Source organism: Corylus avellana, chromosome 3 (genome assembly GCF_965113065.1).
Source record: "Corylus avellana chromosome 3, dhCorAvel1.hap1.2, whole genome shotgun sequence".
In the NCBI taxonomy this organism is placed as follows: Eukaryota; Viridiplantae; Streptophyta; class Magnoliopsida; order Fagales; family Betulaceae; genus Corylus; species Corylus avellana.
This window is the reverse complement of record NC_142492.1, coordinates 22,184,746-22,204,985: the sequence shown is the minus strand read 5'-3', so window position 1 is coordinate 22,204,985 and position 20,240 is coordinate 22,184,746. Positions and strand designations below refer to the sequence as shown.

Here is a 20,240-nt window from a genome sequence, read left to right as displayed (position 1 = left end):
ACTGAAATGAAATACAATAACCTTCCTGATAAAAGGTGAAAGCATATAGGAAATAATTTTGATCTTTTCCATGAAATCTTCTTTTACCAGCCGACTAACCAATTGGTTCGCATGCACCTTACTTCTGTGTAGTCTAACATCACCGGTTCAACGTAAAGTTTGGGCCAGAAGGGAATCCTCTACAAGTTATTGGTAGCTCTCGAAAAAAGTGCCACTTAGAAACAACGAAAGTAGGACAGACAAACTTCACCACCAACTATGATCTAGTTTACTAAATCAAGATGGAGTCACGATATCATGTGCAATTGCATAGCAAAAAAAGAGGAGAAACATGGGTAGTAGGAAAACTAAACAAAGAGGACTACTCCATGGGAGGAGTACGATTAATAGGCCCATTGTTATACAAAAGCTGATAAAATTAAAAATATCATAAAGTAGGAAGAAATAGTGGTCATCCATGATTACCTTCCCTGCCTGGTGTGGGACTGTGCAATTACCGACTGGATTGTGTTGAGGATCGCAGTTATCTTGCCAAAGTCCTCCCGGGGGGGTGAGTACCAATTGGAAGTTGATTGTTAAATAAAGCACCGCAACTACCAACAGGATACTACGCAACTCATTCGGTAGACGCATTTGTAGACGAAGCATAAACGTTTGGAAATCACGATCAAAGTTATATCTGAGGTAAACTTCATGAGTAATAGCTCTACGACTAGGAGAAAGACGTAAAACTTCTCTAGCTTCATGTAGCATATGCTCCATCTCACGGCTGATTGGCCTTTGCCCTTGCCAGATGGTACAGCCCTCTAAATTCTCAGAGTTTATTGTAACTCCATCACTATTCAATAATCGCTCCACGACCTGTATGACGCAGTCATGCACAATTAGTAATCCCGTCACTTCAAAATGGAAAACGTACAATAAGGTAATGTTACAAATTAAAGAAAAAAAAAAAAAATCATTTGAAGTCAATTTTTAGCATGTTTCTAAAATTGAATCCTTAATATCATTCATTCGAGCAACAAAATAGAGCACTAAAATGCCGACTCAATATTTCTTAATATATAGAAACTATGAGTGGAGAGAACTTGCCTGTAGTTGATTTTGAGATACTGCAACGTGCAACAAAGTGTTGCCTTCCTCATCCTTTGAATTCAGCAGGTCCCCTACGCCCGACAATAAGGCATCTTTGTCTTGTTTGTTATGTGAGGCCAACTTATCATTAAACCTGGTCCTCTCATACCAGTTCATAAGGATGTTAAAAGCATCTACCTGGTTGTTTTTCAGGGCAATATGAAAAGCAGTATCTCTTCGAATTGTTACATTTTTTATAGACTTGGGGCAAACATTTAAAAATTCAGCCAAAAGAACAAGATTTCCTGTTTGAGCTACATAATGCAAAGGAGTCACACCCTCCTTTCCTTGAACACGAACAAGGTCTTCATCAACATCAAGTAGCTGGCGCACCACTTCGGTTTGGTTATTTTGCAAAGCAAGGTGCACAGGGGTAAAGCCATCTTCATTAGGCTTCTTAGAAAATGACTGCTTTAACCTCATGATCTCCGAGGCAAATCGAGTGTGCCCCGCAAATGCAGCTACGTGTAAAGGAGTCTCAACAAACGGTAACTCGTCGATCCTATCCAAAACTTTTACATCCATCCGTATCAATGCGTACAGGGCATCAATGTTTCCCTGTTGAGCAACATCCCTCAAACTCTGATCCATGCTAGAAGAGGTGAAAGTCTGTCGGACAAAATTAAGAAAATGGCTTTAAATGAGAAGATTATGAAGTGTAAAGGACTGTGCTTCGATCTATTCCGCGAACCTGGGCTTTGTCAAGTTGTGTCAGTTGTACTTTGATTTTTTTTTTTTTTTGACATCTTGGAATCTTATTGGCTTTTGTTTGGTTTTAAGTGTCTTTGTCAGCAATAACTAATTCGCTAATTTATTATTGTATAATGTATAAAGTCTGAATGAGATGGATGAAAAAGAAAGAAATCTTTTTTTCTTTCTAACTGAAGGAGATTTCGGATCCTCTAACAAAGTATTTTTTATATGAGAAATGATAAATGCATAATTTTTTTTCACAACTTTGGCCAAACTTTTTTCTTTTTTAAAAATAAAATATAAAATATAAAAAATTTATGAAGCAATAACATCCTATGTGATCATTTTTTAATTTAGTATTTTTTAAAAAAAAAAAAAAAAAAATTGTATTTTTTTTCATAAAAATGGTATTTTTTAAAAAAAAAAGAAAAAAAAGAATGGTAAATATCTCTAACAACACATTTATCATATTCATTCTTTGATGAAGCACAAATATCTCTAACTTGATACAAAACAAGACAAGAGATATGAGGTAAACTTCATGAGATCTAACCCTTGGAAGAGAGGAAGCTAACATATCCCTGATCTCATTGTTGTCGATCTGCGTTTGCCCTTCTAAGATGTCCAAAGTTGTAAAACCCGCTAAATTTGTAGCGTTTGTATCAATTCTAGCATCCAATAACCATCTCACGACCTGTATGATATAGTGATGTACTATTACCGATCCCATCTATTTAAAATAGTTTACAAATAGACAAGAATAAGATAATGTTACAAATTAAAGCAAGAAAAAAAAAACAAAAAAAAAAAGAATGAAAGAGATAACATAAATATCACTATCATGTGCTCAAGTGAAATCATTTGGAGCATTTTCCTGAAATTAAATCCTTAGTATCATCCTTTCAAGCAACAAGATAGATGTACCCCAAAATGCTGACTCAATTTTCAATATTAGAAATGTTAAATCATTATTTGTCTTAAAAGCTTAAATTCATAATGTAAATATCCTTGATCATGATCAAGATTATCGTTATCATGCTTCTCATACTAAATTAAATGTCTCTCTTTTCTTAGTGACATTACATGACAGAAGATATAGAGTACCTGATGTGTACGTCTCCAAAGCCTCCGAAAAAGTCTTATACATATTATGTCCGGAAATGCTTATTAAGCCCTAATATTTGGAGCAAAAGAGGACTGTTTCTCTTTCTCTGTTTCTTGACCTTGCAAGACCTAAAAGAGAGAACACTTGTCATGAATGTTATGGAATTCCTTGCTTGGGAACTTACACATATATTAATAATGGATGAGGATCTTACATTAATAAGATGTATGTTGATTGAGTTGAAATAATATAGTAGAGAGATTTTTATTGAGATTGCAGTATTGACATAAAAGTATAACCACGAAATTGGTATAGTGCCGCGTGGGGGGCCGCGTGGGAGTGGAGGAAGAAAAATAAGGAAAAGGAAAGAAAGTGGTGAAATACGTTGATTTGGGGGTGAGTGATTGAGGAAGTGTCGGCAACCACAGAAAAATAAAATAATGAGAAGAGGGGAACATGTTACGTAGAATATTGAGGAAGAAAACTTGAGAAAAATGAAAGTTAGGCGATGAATGATATAAGGAGGACTAGAGTCCTCTTAGAATTATTTCAAAGGATCAGGATCTAGTGAAATTCTTAAGAAATTTTAGTTTCTGGAATTTCAAACTCAGGCTGTTCATTTTTCATCAAGGGACATTGTTCTACCACGTGTCTCACTACTAATAAAATAATAAATATTCATTATTTTATTATTTTATTAGTAGTGAGAATTTTATTATTTTATTAGTAGTGGGACACGTGGCAGAACACTAACCCTTAGATGGAAAATGATGGCTTAGTCGAAAATTTCAGAAACTAAAATTCCCCTAAGAATTTATTTAGATTCCATTCAAAATATAATGTGTTACCATTCAATTTGAAATGATCATTATTAAATTTTATTAAAATTAAGTGCTGCGTAAAAAATTAAAAAAAAAAAATAGTCATTGAAAGAGTGGTGAGTTTATTTAATAAGAAATTAAAGATGCTTAATGATTTCCCCACTATCATAAAAGTAATAATAATCCCATCCTTCAACCTTCATTATTCACATACTTAATCATACATCATCTTTAAAAGTATTTAATATAAGTGCCGTGATCACGCTGCATCCAAAATTTCCCACCGCTTTCTCATTTTGTTTTTTTTTTCCCCTTTTTTTTTCTCCTCTCTGTTCTTCCCTTTTGATTCCTTCCCACTTGACTTTTGGTGCATACTTCACTTAAATAAAAGAAGGCACCCATGTGAACTTTGATTAAAAAATGACAACACTATGAAATAAAAAATAAAAGAAAAAAACCATGCGTGAATTTCACACACAACCCTCCCACTTTGTTTTCTTTTTCCCCACACACAGTACACACCCCCTCCTTCGGTCCTTCCTTTTCTTTTCCTTTCTTTCGTCTCTACTTTCTTTCTTTTTTTTCTCCTTCTTTTCCCTCCAAAATCACTCACTTTCTTTCTTAAAGTAAGTTGTGTCGGCATACGGATAAGAGTCATAAGACCAAGGGAAAAGTTGAAAAAAATGAGAAAATGGAAAAGAATAGTTAGGCGTCTAAAATGTGAGGGGGTATATTTTATTAAAAATAAAAATAAAAATAAAAAAATAAAAAAAATAAAAGATAAAAACCTTCCATTAATGCATCTAATCATCATATTAATCATCAAATTCTTAACTCCGCCAAATACAATTATAATGATCACAGAATAATTACACAAGCTCCTTATATTATTTACAGAAAGATGTCCAACAGTAATAATAAAAATATATATAATACAGCAAAAGAAATAGTAATAATAAAGAGTGGATGTCTTCGTTGAGCCACTCCAAAAAAAAATGATTCCTGCGCACGAGAAAATTGTAGTTTGAGTACTATTGTACATAACAAGCTTGTACCCCGTGCAATGCACGGGTTGTTTTAAAAAATGATAGGACAGAAAAGAATAATAATAATTAGTGGATGTAAAAAAAAAAAAACCTGCTATAAAGCTTTTTTTTTTTTAAAATAAAAAAAAAAAAAAAAAAAAAAAAAAAAAAGCATTGAGAGAAAAGTTTATTTAAAATACTTTCAAATAGAGAAGTTTGAGAAATTACACTAACTAATTTCCTTCTCCTCATTCAATTAATTAATTGGCTACCCAAAATAAAAAACTTTCATTAAATCATGGTTAAAAAGTAAATGAATTATATCATTTATCTTTCTTCTTTACTCAAAAGCATAAGCAATGGAATTCATAAGGTATAGGATGAAGTCCAATCAAATAGAGCTTTTTTCTTCCAACCATACTTTCGCATTATAAAGCTTTTTTCCATATACTTTTCTCAATTCAAATGAAATTCATAGGAATAGAAAGCAGCCATGTCAATTAGATATTTTTTCTTTCGACAATCGTTCGTATATACAACGTTAAAAAAACTACTTTTACAGTAAAAAATATTATAAAAATTAAAACAAAAAATAGAGACAAAAAAATGGAATCAAAAGCACATAACCACAAAAAATAAAATTAAAATAAATAGACTATTTACTTCTTTGCTACATCATTTATCATTCCCTCAGAACACACCCCTTCAAATGCAAATTTCATAACCCAAACATTTTTCTTTTAAAGGAAAACACATCTTTCATCAAATAAACTAATAGCAAATTAACAACAATTAAAATCGATCCTTGATATCTATTGATCAGGGAAAGAGATCGAGAACACATGGTGTGATACCTGTTATATCTTAATACAAATAAAATTCATAAATTCTGAACATTTAGAAAAAATAAAAAATCAAATCAAATCAAATCAAATCAAAATCAAAATCAAAGCAAAATAAACAAAAACAAATAATTTCACTCAACATTTAAGGCAATCAAATAAATCATCTCACATTAGGTTCAATGCTTCATTATACATTTAGTGTTTTGAAAGAGTTTATGTTCCTTTTATGTACAAAAATCAATTTTTTTTTTTTTTCCTTCTTTTGCTCTTAAGAAGAGAAGAAAAAAAAAATTCCAAAAATACATGAAAATCCGAGTAAGTCACACAAAATGAAAAAAAAAAATCCCATAAAACATTCAAATGAATTAAAATATAGACCTATTATATTTCAATACAAATAAAACTCATAATTTTGAACATTCGAAATAAATACAGAGAAAAATAAACAATTTTTTTTAATAAATATAAAATGAACAAAATCTTCATTAAAATGGATGAACAAAATCTAAAAATTATAAATAAAAACAAGTTAAAAAAAATAAAAATAAAAAAAGTTACATTCACATGCATGGAATGCGTTGAAATATGGATTAAAATTTTATATATATTCTCGATCTGTTGTTAGAGCAGTTGTAATGGATAAATCGAAACTAAATTTGGTAGACTAGATAACACATGATTCTTAAAGATGATATTCTAATACTTATCGTGGTCATCTTAAACATAAACCAATTAGTGAAATAAGTGATCAATTTAATTATAAAAGAAACTAATTTTAGACAAAAAGTGAAAAATAATATAAAAATTAAATCAACCAATAAGGACAAAAAATGGAATTCAGAGCGCAGAGCCACATATAATAAAAATAAACAAATAGATTATTTATCGTTTTCTACTACATTATTTACCATTCTCTAGCAACACGATCTACAAATACAATTTTCAGAACTTAATCAAAATTATCTGTCTTTTTGTATTTGTTGCAGAAAAATGAAAAATAGTAATATAATAGAAAATTAATTAATTTCTTTTCTATGTACTTTCTTGGTTTCAATTAAATTCACATGTATACAAAAGAGTCTTGTCAAATACAGTTTTTTTTTTTTTTTTGTAAGACATCTTCTCAAATCTCAATATATAATAATAAATTAAACTACTTTTAGTACAGAAGTCAAAAATAATATAAAAGTTAGTACAAAAAATAAAGAGAAAAAATAACACATAACAACAAAAAATAAAGAAACAAATGGTTTATTTATCATTCTCTTTTGACACGGCCTGCGAATGTAAAGTAACCTACATTTAACAAACAAAATACATCCTCATGAATCTCTATTGATCAGGGAAAGAAACTGAAAATTCGTCGAAGAGAGTTCAACACAAAACTTACATTCGAAATGAAAATCTGACATTTAGTTTAAAACTTACGTTTAATGAGAGGGAATTTGCCGTTTGAGTAAAAGTGTGAAGTGTTTTAAACCAAATCCAGATCCCCCTTTCCCGCTTTGAATAGAAAAACAAAAAAAACAAAAAAAAAAAAACAAAAAACAAAATCCAAATTTCTATACGTGAAAAAGAGGGGAAGTGGTGTTTGAGTGAAAGTGTGAAACATGGTGTTTTAAACCAAGTCCAAAACGACTTTGAAAAGAGTAATTTTCTTAATCAAATTAGCACCAACAACTACCAAAATATACATCACAAATGAAGAATAGAATAAAAAAAAAAAAAAAATTAAAAAAAAAAAAAAATCCAAATTTCTATTCATGAAAAAGAGGGGAAGTGGTGTTTGAGTAAAAGTGTAAAAACATCGTGTTTTAAACCAAGTCAACAACTGACGAATTTGAATAGAGTAATTTTCTTAGTCAAATTGGCACCAACAACTACCGAAATATACATCACCAAAAACGAAAAAAAAAAAAAAAAAAAAAAAATCCAAAACCAAGTCCAAAACGAATTTGAAAAGAGTAATTTTCTTAATCAAATTGGCACCAACAACTACCGAAATATACATCACAAAAAAAAAAAAAAAAAAAATCCAAATTGCTATACGTGAAAAATAGGGGAAGTGGTATTTGAGTAAAAGTGTGAAACATTGTGTTTTAAACCAAGTCCAAAACTGACGAATTTTAAAAGAGTAATTTTCCTAATCAAATTGACACCAACAACTACAGAAATATACATCACTAAGAATTTTTAAAAAATAAAAATCCAAATTTATTTAAGTGAAAAAAATGAGAACCTTCAAAACTCGATTAGATGATAGCCAAACCGTGATGCTTCTTTTTTCTTTCTCTCTTAATTTCTGATTGCTTTTGCTTTGCCTCTCTATGGCAAAACCAAATGCACGATCCCCTCAAGCTAGCTTCATCTCCCCAAACAATTTTTCCAACTACCCAACTTTCCATTCCCAGAGGAGTTTTTGGAATATCCCACAAAATATCAGTTTATCGACTACCTTGAATCCTACGCGAAACACTTCAATGAAACAGTGCAGTCTGCTAAGTATGCTGAAACTTTTGGTTTGTGGAGGATCCAAACCAATAAAGAAAGCTGTTCAAACGACCATGGCGATCAAGTTGAGTACATTTGCTGGTGGCTTGTGGTGGCCAGCCAACGGTGAGAATGCAGAGAAAGGGATGTCCGTGTAGAACATCCTGAAGCCATCTTCTTCTCCATAGTTGTCCCCTTGAGATGCTCTATATTGGAATAACCGCATGCCATAGACATTTAGGAGAGAAGCAAAGTGAGTAGAGATGTATGGAAAAGACATTTGATTTATATACATTGTTTTGAAAGAGGTTTGATTTACTGTTTATTGGATAAGTTATTTTTTCAAAATAACTGAAGGTACAACGTTTCACCAAAGCGTTGTTTTGGTTTAAACCAAAAAAAAAAAAAAAAAACTAAACGTTTGTTTTACACTTAAACATGGACAGTTGTCTTCATAAAAAGACGCCACATGTCACAATATTAGCCTCTCTACGTCAAAACTCGGTTTTTATATATATGATGATGATGATGATTAGATTAGATTAGATATGGCAGTTGAGATTGAGAAAGAGGGTAGTTTGAAAAAAACACTTGTATTTTGATTTTAAATGAAATGACACATATCATGATACTAGCCTATTATACTTTAAACTTAAAAAAATTCAAACACATAGTTTCATTTAATATAATGATTTGTCAGATAAATAGAATGCCATGTGTCAAACTCTTAGACTCTCCTGTCTAAAACTCTCCTATTATATATATATATATATATATATATATATATGTGTGTGTGTGTGTGTGTGTGTGTGTGTGTGTGTGTGTGTGTGTGTGTGTGTTAGATTAGATATTAGATTAGATGTCTAAATTTTATTAAATAAAATTAATGCTTTATTGAAATACCTTATCGAGGATTAGAATTAGAAGTGCATGATAGTTTTGGAGGTCAATCTGAAGGCTCTTAGTTTGTTCCTGAAGACTTTTAGTAGTCTTCTATATGTCTATCAATCTTACATGTAGGTTGTTTGCGTCTGACTCCAACATATTGTTCAGCTCTATTTATTTTTTCCTTCTTTTCCCTCCAATCACTCACTTTTTTCTTTTTTATTCCCTTTCTTTCTTTTTGTCTCACTCACAACACACTCACGCTTCATTTAGTACAAAGGAGCAAGAAAGAAGACTTCTTACAAATGTTTGCACACTGTTAGAACAGTTTTCAATACGGTGGATGCGCTTTCTTCGAAGTCTTCAATACGTCGTCGTGCAAAGTAATATTGTTAAGGGGGTCCCCAGGGAACCGGGGACACTCCGATGCCAAAGTCAGAAAGTTTCTAAGAGAAATATTGTGCTTCGGCGCACAATAATTCAATACCCTCAATAATGTGTGAGGATATTTCCGGATGTTTTAGTACCTTATGTAGGGGCATATTTATAGGATTGGGGAGCTGAAGTAGACTTGAACTGGATCTTCTTATTTGAACTGGTTTGAGAGTCCAGAGTTGAGATAGAACTCAACAGCTATCATGTAGAGATAAACATTCAACAGATATCATGTAGATAAGTAGGACATCTTTATTCCAATATTATCCTAATTGGAATATATCTGTCTATTTAATTAATAGCCCTTGCTTATTAATTAATATCTTCGTGGGCCTATGCTTGGCCATTGGGCCCAGAATTTGATGGGCTTGTAGTATGAATTTATTCCCAACAGTTACCCCCAATAACCTTAGCCAAGGTATTTGGGTAATGGAAATTTAGTCAAAGTCCTCTGGCGACTTGTTGTTTGACCTTGTCCGAGACTCGTGTCTCCCTAGTGAGTGTGCTTTGAGCTCGTCAGTTGGAGCTCTTTAGTTCTATTTTTGGCATCGTCTGAGTTCCCGGGAGCACCCCTCAGCTCTATCCTTTGCCCGGGGTTAAACCCGTCCTAGTTCTGAGATACCTAAGGATCATGCCTAGGTCCTTCTCCAAGTCTTAAAGATAATCCAAACCTGCACAATAACCTTTAAGCAGTAATTTATAAGTCTTTCGACAGACTAACATTTGTTCCCCGTTCACCTTGGGGTGATTTCTTAATTTTGTTCAAGGTTTTCTCCTTGTCTTCTTGTTGTCGGGAATGAGTCTTCTTGTTTTTTGACCGAATTGTCTCCCGTTAATTGTTTTTGCCCAAGGTTGTCTCCTTATCCTTGTTTTAGAGGGCTGTCTCCCTATTCTTGTTTTTGCCCAAGGTTTTCTCCTTGTCCTTGTTTTTGCCCAAGGTTTTCTCCTTGTCCTTGTTTTAGAGGGTTATTTCTCTATTCTTGTTTTTGCCCAAGGTTTTCTCCTTGTCCTTGTTTTAGAGGGTTGTCTCCCTATTCTTGTTTTTGCCCAAGGTTTTCTCTTTGTCTCCAGTGGTGACATATCAGGGGGTGACATACCCGATTCTTTCTTTGACATATCTGGGAGTGATATACCTAGTTCTTTCTTTGACATATTCGGGAGTGACATACCTGATTCTTCTTTGAAATATCTAGGGGTAATATACCCGGTTCTTCTATCAAATATCATGGGGTGATATACCCAGTTCTTATATCAAATATCCAGGGGTGATATAGCCGGTTCTTCTTTAAATCCCGCTTGACAAACTAAGCTTTAACCTGTGGAATAACCTTGAAACAATAATTTATAAGTCTTTCAACAGAGTAACCTTTGTTCCCCGTTCGCCTTGGGGTAGCTCATTGTTTTTGTCCAAGGTTTTCTCCTTGTCTCTGGGAATGAACCTTTGCTTCCCTTTCACCTCGGAGTAGCTTATTGTTTTTGTCCAAGGTTTTCTCCTTCTGTTGTCTACCAAAGAGTAATTGTCAAAGGGGGTTCTCGGAGGACCGAGGACACTCTGTTGCTTAACTTAGCATTACTCTTTATTCAAATCAAATTTATTATTGAAAGACAATCAAATAATAAAAGCATAAATAAACCAAACTCTGGGCGTACTACTGATAGTACTTCTTCAAATGCTCCGCATTCCTTGCTATTTCCTGTCACTGCTACACCCGATCCTGGAAGTGGTCTTCTTTGTGGAGTTAGTCTTTCCTCCTCCGGCGAATCCTCCAGCAATCGTCTAGATCTCACCTATCACATCCTGGTGTCTCAAATCTCCGCGTTGTTGGCTCCAGCTCCTTTCTCTTCCTCTGTTATCATGCTCCCGGGGTTCATCTTCCTAGGGATGGTTCTCCCGGCCCCCTCCATCTTGGCGCGGGTGGTCCCATGGACGGTATTCCCAAGCATGGCGGTCCTGGTTATTCCTTGGTTGATCCCTTCAACCCCCCAAGAATTGAATCAACTTACCATTCTTGATAAATTTTTCTATCAATAGCCTCAGGGCTATACTTCCTTCGGTGTAGTGACCTCTAGCTTCATGAAATTCACAATACTGATCCTTGTTCTTCTCCGGAGGATTGCTGGGTATCTTTTGTGGCCAGACAAACTCTAGATCCTTTTTGATCTCCATCAACACCTCTGACATCTTAGCATTGAGAAGTGTGAAATCATAGTCCCGGAACTTCTTCCTTGAAGGCTTATGTTCCTCCATTGCGTTCTAGGTCTCCTTCTTCTTATCTTCTTTTTGTCCCGAATGTCTCGTGCTATCTATCGCCTCCAGAACATCAGCCTCATTGATGAACTCTTGTACCTTGCTCATCAATTCTTGTAGATTGCTTGGTGGTTTTCGCGACATCTTCCTCATCATCAGCTCTTTGGTCAAGAGCCTATGATAAATTGCTGAGTATATCAGGTCATCTAAGGGTTCTTCAATTTCTGTCTTCTCTAGGTTGAACCAAGTTATGAATTGCTTCAGGGTTTCATCACTACGCTGCTTCAGAGTAAGCAAATAGGACGGCGGTTTCTTCCAGATCCGTGAAGTCATAAACTGAGTTAATAATACCCGACCTAGATCTTCAAATTTGTCGACTGAGCCTGGGGGCAGCTTCCTGAACCAGTTTCGAGCACTTCCTGATAAAGTGAGGGGGAAGACCCTGCAAGCGACCTCGTCTGGGATGCCAAGGAGGTGCACATGTGACCGAAAATCTTCCAAGTGTTCAACTGGATCTCCAACTCCCTTGTAACTCATTATAGGAGGAGCCTTGAATTTTTCAGGCAACTGATTTTCCTCCACACGTGGGGAAAAAGGTGAACCGGTTCCCTGCAACATCTTCTCCACGAAGGTGTCCTTTCCTTTATTCTTCCACTCCATCTCCAGGTTGGTGAACCTCTTGTCAAGCTCTGCCATCCTTCGGTTGAGTTCGTCATCTCTATCTTAGATACCATCGATTTTGCTATCATTCACCTGATTTTCCTCCTTTCGGCTTACATGCTGCTTGAAGTTGTCTTCTTAGTGTCCTCCTCTTGGTTGATTATGAGTGCTAACACGGCTGTTGTGCTCTTCTTCGTCCCGCCCACCACGGGTTTCCTCGCGATGAGACTGCACTGATACCCGTAGACGGAGTTCTACATTTTGCCGTGTCAGGGAGGTATGTTGTGTTGAACCGGTCCCTGCTAAACTATGTGATCAATTGGGTTAATGCTGATAACTGGATCTATCGAGTCAATCTGGCTGGCATGGTTGAAAGGTTTTGGATTAGGCTGGACCAATGGACCGACATGGTTGGCTATTTCTGTTTGTGACTTTCCCTGCCGGATTGCCACACTTCCTGATCGTGTTGTGGCCACCATGGCGGAATTTTTTCTTCCTTTTTGCTTTTTATCCAGGTTAGGGTATCCCCAAAATGTAATAATTTGGAATAAGAATTACCTTATTCTCACAACCAATCAAAACCAAATTTGGAATTTAAACCAGAATAGCCTATTCCTAAACTAGAATAGGAATATAAGCTTAAATCAGGATAATCTATTCCTACACTAGAATAGGAATATAAACTTAAATGAGGATAACCTATTCTTAAACCAGAACAGGAATATAAACTGAATAAGAAAAACCTGTTGCCAAACGCCAATTTTCTTCTCCAAATTCCTCCAACGAACAGCCCTTCATGTTTTTCTTTTTTCTTTTCTTTTTATCTTTTTTCTTTTTTCTTCTTCCTTTTCTTTTTCTTCTACGAGCAGTAGCTAAGTACGTGCAGGTCCGGCGCTTCGGCAGTGGTGGTATCGACTGCAACAGAGTGGAACCGGTGGCGTTACAGGCGTGGAGACCGGTGGACTTTGGAGGTTCGTCGGTCACGGGTTTGGGCTTGAAGAGCGGCAAATCGGCGACGTTGGCGGAGCTGCGGGTTTAGGCTCCAGCAGCCCTGTCTTGCGTTTGCGCCTCCGGCGGGGGTGTTTGGTCCGGCGACGTGAGCTTTGGGTCTCCTGCAATGGTGGTTTGGTCGTGAGGGCAACCGCAATTTGAAGGTGCTGCAGGTCTGGAGCTCTGGGGCTTAGGCAGTGGTGGGTCTCCGTGAACGCGGAGAGGTCCCAGGCAGCGGTGGCTGTTGGGCTTCGTCTGTCCAGGGATCGGCAACTTTGCGGGCTTCCGGCAGCAGTGGGTCACACCGGCATTGGGTCTCCGGCAGTGTGAGTTGCGTCAGTGTTGGGTCTCTGGCGACTCGGCTTGGGGGTCAATGACGGCAGCTCCAGCTTGGGTGCTTGGCTCTCCGGCGGAGGTTGGATCTGTGGTGAACGCCAGTGCTGCGGGTCTAGAGGTTCGGTTGCCTGCGGGTCACGAATGTGATGCTGCGCACGTGTCAGTGAGTCGCATGGTTGGCCATTGGCCTATATATATATATATATATAACATCGTACTGTGCAGATCTGCTATGGACAAAGTAAATCGGCGAATTTTTTGTGTTGGTTGTTGCTGGAATGCGTGCTTACACCGTGATGAATTTTTTTTTTTTTTTATGAAAAACGAGATAATCTTTCCAACTGACGGCGTCAAACTGTTAGAACAGTTTTCAACACGGTGGATGCGCTTTCTTCGAAGTCTTCAATACGTCGTCATGCACTCTAAATCACTACAAAAAAGTAATATTGCCAAAGGAGTTCCCGGGGAACTGGGATACTCCGATGCCAAAGTCAGAAAGTTTCTAAGATAAATATTTTCGAATGTTTTAGTACCTTATGTAGGGGCCTATTTATAGGCTTGGGAAGCTGAAGTAAACTTGAACTGGATCTTCTTATTTGAATTGGTTTGAGAGTCCAGAGTTGAGATAAAACTCAACAGTTATCATGTAGAGATAAACATTCAACAGATATCATGTAGATAAGTAGGATGTCTTTATTCCAATATTATCCTAATTGGAATATATATGTCTATTTAATTAATAGCCATTGCTTATTAATTAATATCTTCGTGGGCCTATGCTTGGCCATTGGACCCAGAATTTGATGGGCTTGTAGTATGAATTTATTCCCAACACACACCATCAAGGCAAAGGATATTAAAGTGTTCCAAGTTCCAAGCTAGAATGTGAGTGGGAGCATTTCAAATTGTTTTCCAAGCTAGCATGCATGTGAAGAAGTTATTTCACAAAAGTGAACTTCTATTAAACAAACAACGAAAAACAATTTATCCTCTACACGAATCCTTATCTCTTAAATAAATTCCTTTTTTGTGCTATCTTATGTTTTTATATAGTGTATTTTGATTCGGTGTGATTTAATTTTTTTTACCAATCTTTGAAATTCTAACAGCAAATTAATTTACACAGAAAGCAAACCACGAGAATCTATGTCAGAGTAGTTTAACGAAAAGAAACTTCTCATCTACCTTCAGAAAGTCTACTTTGTTGAAGCTTTATCACTTAAATAAATTACTTCCTTTCGTGTTGTCTTAGGAGTCTACTTTTGTTGAAGCTTTATCTCTTAAATATATTCATTTTGTGCTGTCTTCTATTTCTATATAGTGTATTTTGGGTCTGTGTGATTTAATTTTTTAAGGGATAACTTCACTGAAGATCTTTGAACTTCCACCTGATTTCACAAACCCCCCTTAAACTTCAAAATCTCTCAATTTAGTTCACCGAACTTTCAATTGCTCTCAATGTGGACCTCTCCGTCAATTTTAGCCGTTAAAAATATAGAAAAGAACAAAATATCCCTGATTTTCATTTTTTTTTTTAAATAAAAAAACGTTTTGGAAGTTGGAATTTTATACAAAAGTCAAGGGTATAAACGTCATGCAACGTTTAAAATCTGACGGAGTGGTCCAAATTGAGAGCAATTGAAAGTTCAGGAGACTAAATTGAGAGATTTTAAAGTTTAAGGGGAGTTTGTTAAATCGAGTGGAAGTTCAGGGATCTTTAGTGAAGTTACCCCATTCAGGGATCTTTAGTGAAGTTACCCCATTTTTTAAACAATCTTAAAATTCTAATTGCATGTTAATTTATACACAGAGCAAGTTAACATTCTCTTCATTTTTAAGAGAAAGAGACAAATAATAATATTTTCTTAAGATAAAGAGACAAATATAATAGGCTATTTACTTATCAATCCAATCTTACCAAACAGTCACACATAAAAAAACAAATAGTACAATACAATTCCTACAACCAAATAGAACAAAAAATCAAACAAAACCCACCAAAAATTAAAATTAAAATTCTCGTAGCTCAAAATCTTTTTGTTACTCAATATTTTGAATATAGGTTATCAATGTTTTCCACTTTTTTTATAATACCAACAAATACCTTCCACTTCTCGTGGAACCTTTGTAACAAGACTTCCTTCTTATTTTTATGATTCATCAAACCTATCTTACTTTTATTCTCAGGGCATTACTAACATATAAAGCCTTGCAAGGCTTTCTTCAGAGCAAGAATTCATTATTCGGCTAAGAGCTACATTGATTGACGGACGTGAAGGACCACACCAAAGATTCAACATTACTACTGTTCAAGAGCTACCAAACGAAGATGGATCAATTTCCACAATCCAATAATTCATAGCTTCATCCTCTCCTTTCACTAACTAAATTGTAAAGTAGTGTATTTTGAAACAAATTTTAAAGTAGTCATGCAAGATGAAGACATATATGTGCTATGTCAATTAACTCTTTCTCATATTTTATTTGGTATATCATATTTACTTAATTTATAGTTTCACTTTTTTTGTCTAGCAAATTAAATAAAATTTTTTCCAATAATTTAGATATTAAATCTGTTAGGTCATGGATCAATTTCATAAGACCTAACGGGTCCTAAGCCCAAGACTCCGCAGATATGCAGGCCTGCTAAGCCCTCAGTCGGCTTAGCCCATGGAGGTCTCGGGCTCCTAATCCGAGACACTACTCATGGGCCAAAATAGTCAAAGGCCGAGGGACAAATTGGTCATTCTACCATGGAGATATATATTCATATTGTCCAACACTTGGATTATCTATATCAATTAAGATGTATATCAGTTGTTAGCACCTAACCTACCGTCACACGAAAGCTGTAACACCTATCCCGTGATCTTAGGTTACTAAGATCACAGAGCAGCTACAAACCATCCCTTTCTTAAATACCTGCGCAGCTGATATCAAGGGATAAGGCTCCGAGATGTGTGGGAGGACAAACTCCTTTTATGCCTATAAATACAAGTCACTTATCAGTGCTAAGGTAATCACAACTCTTACTATTTGAGTTTTATTGTTGCTTACATCTTTTCTCTCTCTTAAATCACTGACTTAGGCATCGGAGTATCCCCACCGAGAGACCACCGGTGACTTTAATCCTATTGTTTGTTCTTGTGTGAAGGCCCGACGCATCCTCGGACATCGCGATACCATCTGAAGAGTGCGCCATGTTTCATCCTTGAAAAACTGTGCATCAACAGTTTGGTGCCGTCTGTGGGAGCATTGAGATTTTCATCAGTTCCTGACAACAATTCGAAATGGTAACTACACGTGCATCGCATCCTTCGCCAGATGGCCGAGCCGAGCTGCCCGGCACAGCTGCAACACCTCTTGACCTCGCTGAGTTCATGAGGCAGATGACTGCCTCCATGGATGCGTTGAAGAAGCAGAACAATGATCTCACTACCAAGCTCACGGCTGCTGAAGGCCGCAATGGCCGACGGGAGCGTAAGCGAGAAGAAAGGCGGGAGAAGGAGCATAAAGAAAGGCGAGAAAGGGAAAGGCGAGAACTCATCTGCCAAGGCAAGCAGGTTGAAGGTAGTGCGAGCTCAGTTCATGGCAGCCGTCATACTACGACCTAGAACGAGGATCATCATGAGAAATCCTGTGCTCAAAACAAGGATCACCACGAGAGGTCCCATGCTGAGAGGTCTCATCGTGAAAGACGCCGCAGAAGGGCTCATCGCGACCGATCTCATCGCAAGAGATCCCATACTCTCCATAATGAAATTGATGCAAGTGCTGAGCTGGGAAACCTGAAGAGGAAGTATGCTGAAATGGTTGACAAAATGGCCAATGGGGAGAAAGGGTTGATGGCGGAAGAACTCATGGAGAACACCAACCTACCTTTCACGGATAGGGTGATGAACTTCCCCTTGCCCGACAAATTCAAAATGCCTCATGTAGACAAATTTGACGGCAATGGGGACCCTATGGAGCATATGGAAAGCCTTAGAGTACACTTTATCCTCCATAGTACTCTAGATGAGATCGCATGTCGGGCGTTTCCGTTAACTCTAGCAGGAGTAGCCAAGGAGTGCTTCAATTCCCTGCTAAGTCGGTGGATAACTTCAATTCCTTGTGATGTCTCTTTCTAAGCCAATTTTTGGCTACTCGGAAAAGGAAGAAGAGCCCAACTTACCTGCTTTCTTTGGTTCAAGGGAAGGATAGGTCCCTAAAAGACTTCATGCTCAGATTTAATAAGGAAAAGTTGACAGTAAAGAGTCCGAGTGAGTAAACGGTACTTGACGCTCTTATGCATGGGGTGAGAGCCGAAGGGCCACTGATGGCCAAGTTAGCGTAGAAATCTACAATGGTGACTATTTGTCATTTTCTAAACAAGGTGGAAGAGTACATCAATGAAGAGGAAACTGTTGCTGCCCTGATGAAGTCCCAAGAGAAGGTAACTCGGCAAGAGAAGAGTAGTGAGAAGGCAGCACCAGTGAGCTCCGGGAAAAAGTAGGCAAGAAACCAAAAGCAGCAGGATAAGAGAGCCCTCAAACCAAAGAACGAGTCTCTAAGAGAATTTAGCAAGTTCACTCCATTGAACACCAGTATGACCGAGGAGTTGATGGAGATCCAGAGAGACCCTAACTTCAGATGGCCAACAAGACTGAAGGGTCTCGCATCAAAATGAGACCACACCAAGTTTTGCCACTATCATAATGAAGTCGGCCACTTGATCGAGGAGTGTGTATCTCTTTGTCATGAAATAGAATCCTTCAATCCTTCATAAGGAATGGTAAACTGGTGAGGTTCCTTACAGGTGAGAGGGCCAGAGGAAGGGATCGTCAGCAGCCCCTGTTGGTCGAGGGAAACCTAGAAGCTGTCGGAGGCCGAAAGCAGAGGCAAAGACATGACAATGGCCCAAGAGATGATCGATATGCTAAACCAGTGCATAATCGGCAAGCTGAGCCGAGGAACGATTGGGAGGCGCTTCCCCCACCTCGGAATCATGATGTAGTAGGAGAAATCCTAACCATTTTAGGAGGTATAGCTGGTGGAGGAGAGTCTAACTCAGACAGAAAAGCCCATGCTAGAAGGGTGCAAACCGAAGAGGTTCTTTTTCTTGAAAAGGCCTGCCAAAGCCTTAAAGCGAGAGCCCATAGTCTTATCGTTCTCTGAAGAAGATGCGAAGGGAGTAATGATGCCCCATGACGATGCATTGGTGGTAACGGTGATAGTGGCCAACCATGTGCTCCATCATATCTTAGTGGACAATGGGAGTTCGGCTGACATCCTCTACTAGCCAGTTTTCAAACAGATGGGCATTGATCGCAGTAGGATCAAACCATTTGGTTCTCCCTTAGTCGGGTTTGTAGGGGAGCAAGTTCAACCTATTGGGATTATCTCACTTCCTGTAATAGCAGGAACGACTCCCAAGCAATCAACTGTCATGGTAAACTTCTTGGTGGTTGACCGACCATCTGCTTACAACGCAATAATCAGTCGGCCGACATTGAATAAGTTGAAGGCCGTAACTTCAACTTATCATTTGAAAATGAAGTTCTCGAGAGAAGGAGGAGTTGGAGAGGTCAAAGATGACCAGACTGCGGTGAGGAAGTGTTACATCACTTCCCTGAAGAAGCCTTCAGAAGCCACACCTTTGACGGTTAGTATCGTGGAAAGCAGAAAGGAAGGTGAACCGAAGGGCGAACCTGCCGAGATGCTAGAAGATGTGATGGTAGTAAACGGAAAAGTTGTGTAGGTCGGGTCTCAACTCTCCTCGAAGGTCCTAGAAGGCCTTGTCACTTTTCTGAAAAAAGAACTTGGAGGTATTTGCGTGGACGCACGAAGATATGCCAGGCATTAGCCCTAAAGACATACTTTACTAGCTCAATGTGGATCCAAGTATGAAACCAGTGAAGCAGAAGAGAAGGAAGTTTGCTCCTGATCGAAACATGGTGATAGCCGAAGAAGTAGAGAAGCTGCTCAGAGCTCGGTTTATTGAAGAAGTACACTATCCCACTTGGTTAGCCAGTGTAGTATTGGTTAAAAAATCCAATGGGAGGTGAAGAATGTGTGTAGACTTCACCGACCTTAACAACGCTTGTCCGAAAAATAGCTTTCCTCTGCCCCGCATTGATGCACTAGTCGATTCAACGTTTGGGTATGGTTTACTCAATTTTATGGATGCCTTTTCTGATTATAACCAGATGTACATGCACCCAGAAGATAGAGAGAAGATTGCATTTATTACTGACCGAGGCTTGTACTGTTATAAGGTCATGCCTTTCGGTCTAAAAAATGTAGAGGCAACCTACCAGAGACTGGTAAACAAAATATTCCGAGAGCAGATCGAGCAGAACATGGAAGTGTACGTGGATGACATGTTAGTCAAAAACACATTACCACAGGACCATATAGCTGACCTACATGAAACGTTTGAAACGTTGAAAGCGTATGGAATGAAGCTAAATCCTGCGAAGTGTGCATTCGGGGTATCCTCGGGAAAGTTCCTCGGCTATATGGTGTCAAACCGAGGAATTGAAGCTAATCCAGAAAAGATCCAAGCAGTTTTGGATATGCAGTCTCCAAAGA

At 37.3% G+C, this 20,240-nt stretch overlaps 1 protein-coding gene across 1 annotated transcript; it reads right to left on the bottom strand.

Annotated features, from left to right (window-relative positions):
• Positions 1 to 361: 361 nt before the first annotated feature.
• LOC148586924 (ankyrin repeat-containing protein BDA1-like) lies at positions 362 to 1,725 on the bottom strand. Its single transcript, XM_088514402.1, has 3 exons — positions 1,093 to 1,725; positions 466 to 861; positions 362 to 409 (listed from the first exon to the last, which is right to left on the bottom strand). Exons 1-3 carry the CDS (start codon positions 1,723 to 1,725, stop codon positions 362 to 364), a joined length of 1,077 nt encoding a protein of 358 aa, XP_088370528.1.
• Between the last annotated feature and the right edge of the window lie 18,515 nt (positions 1,726 to 20,240).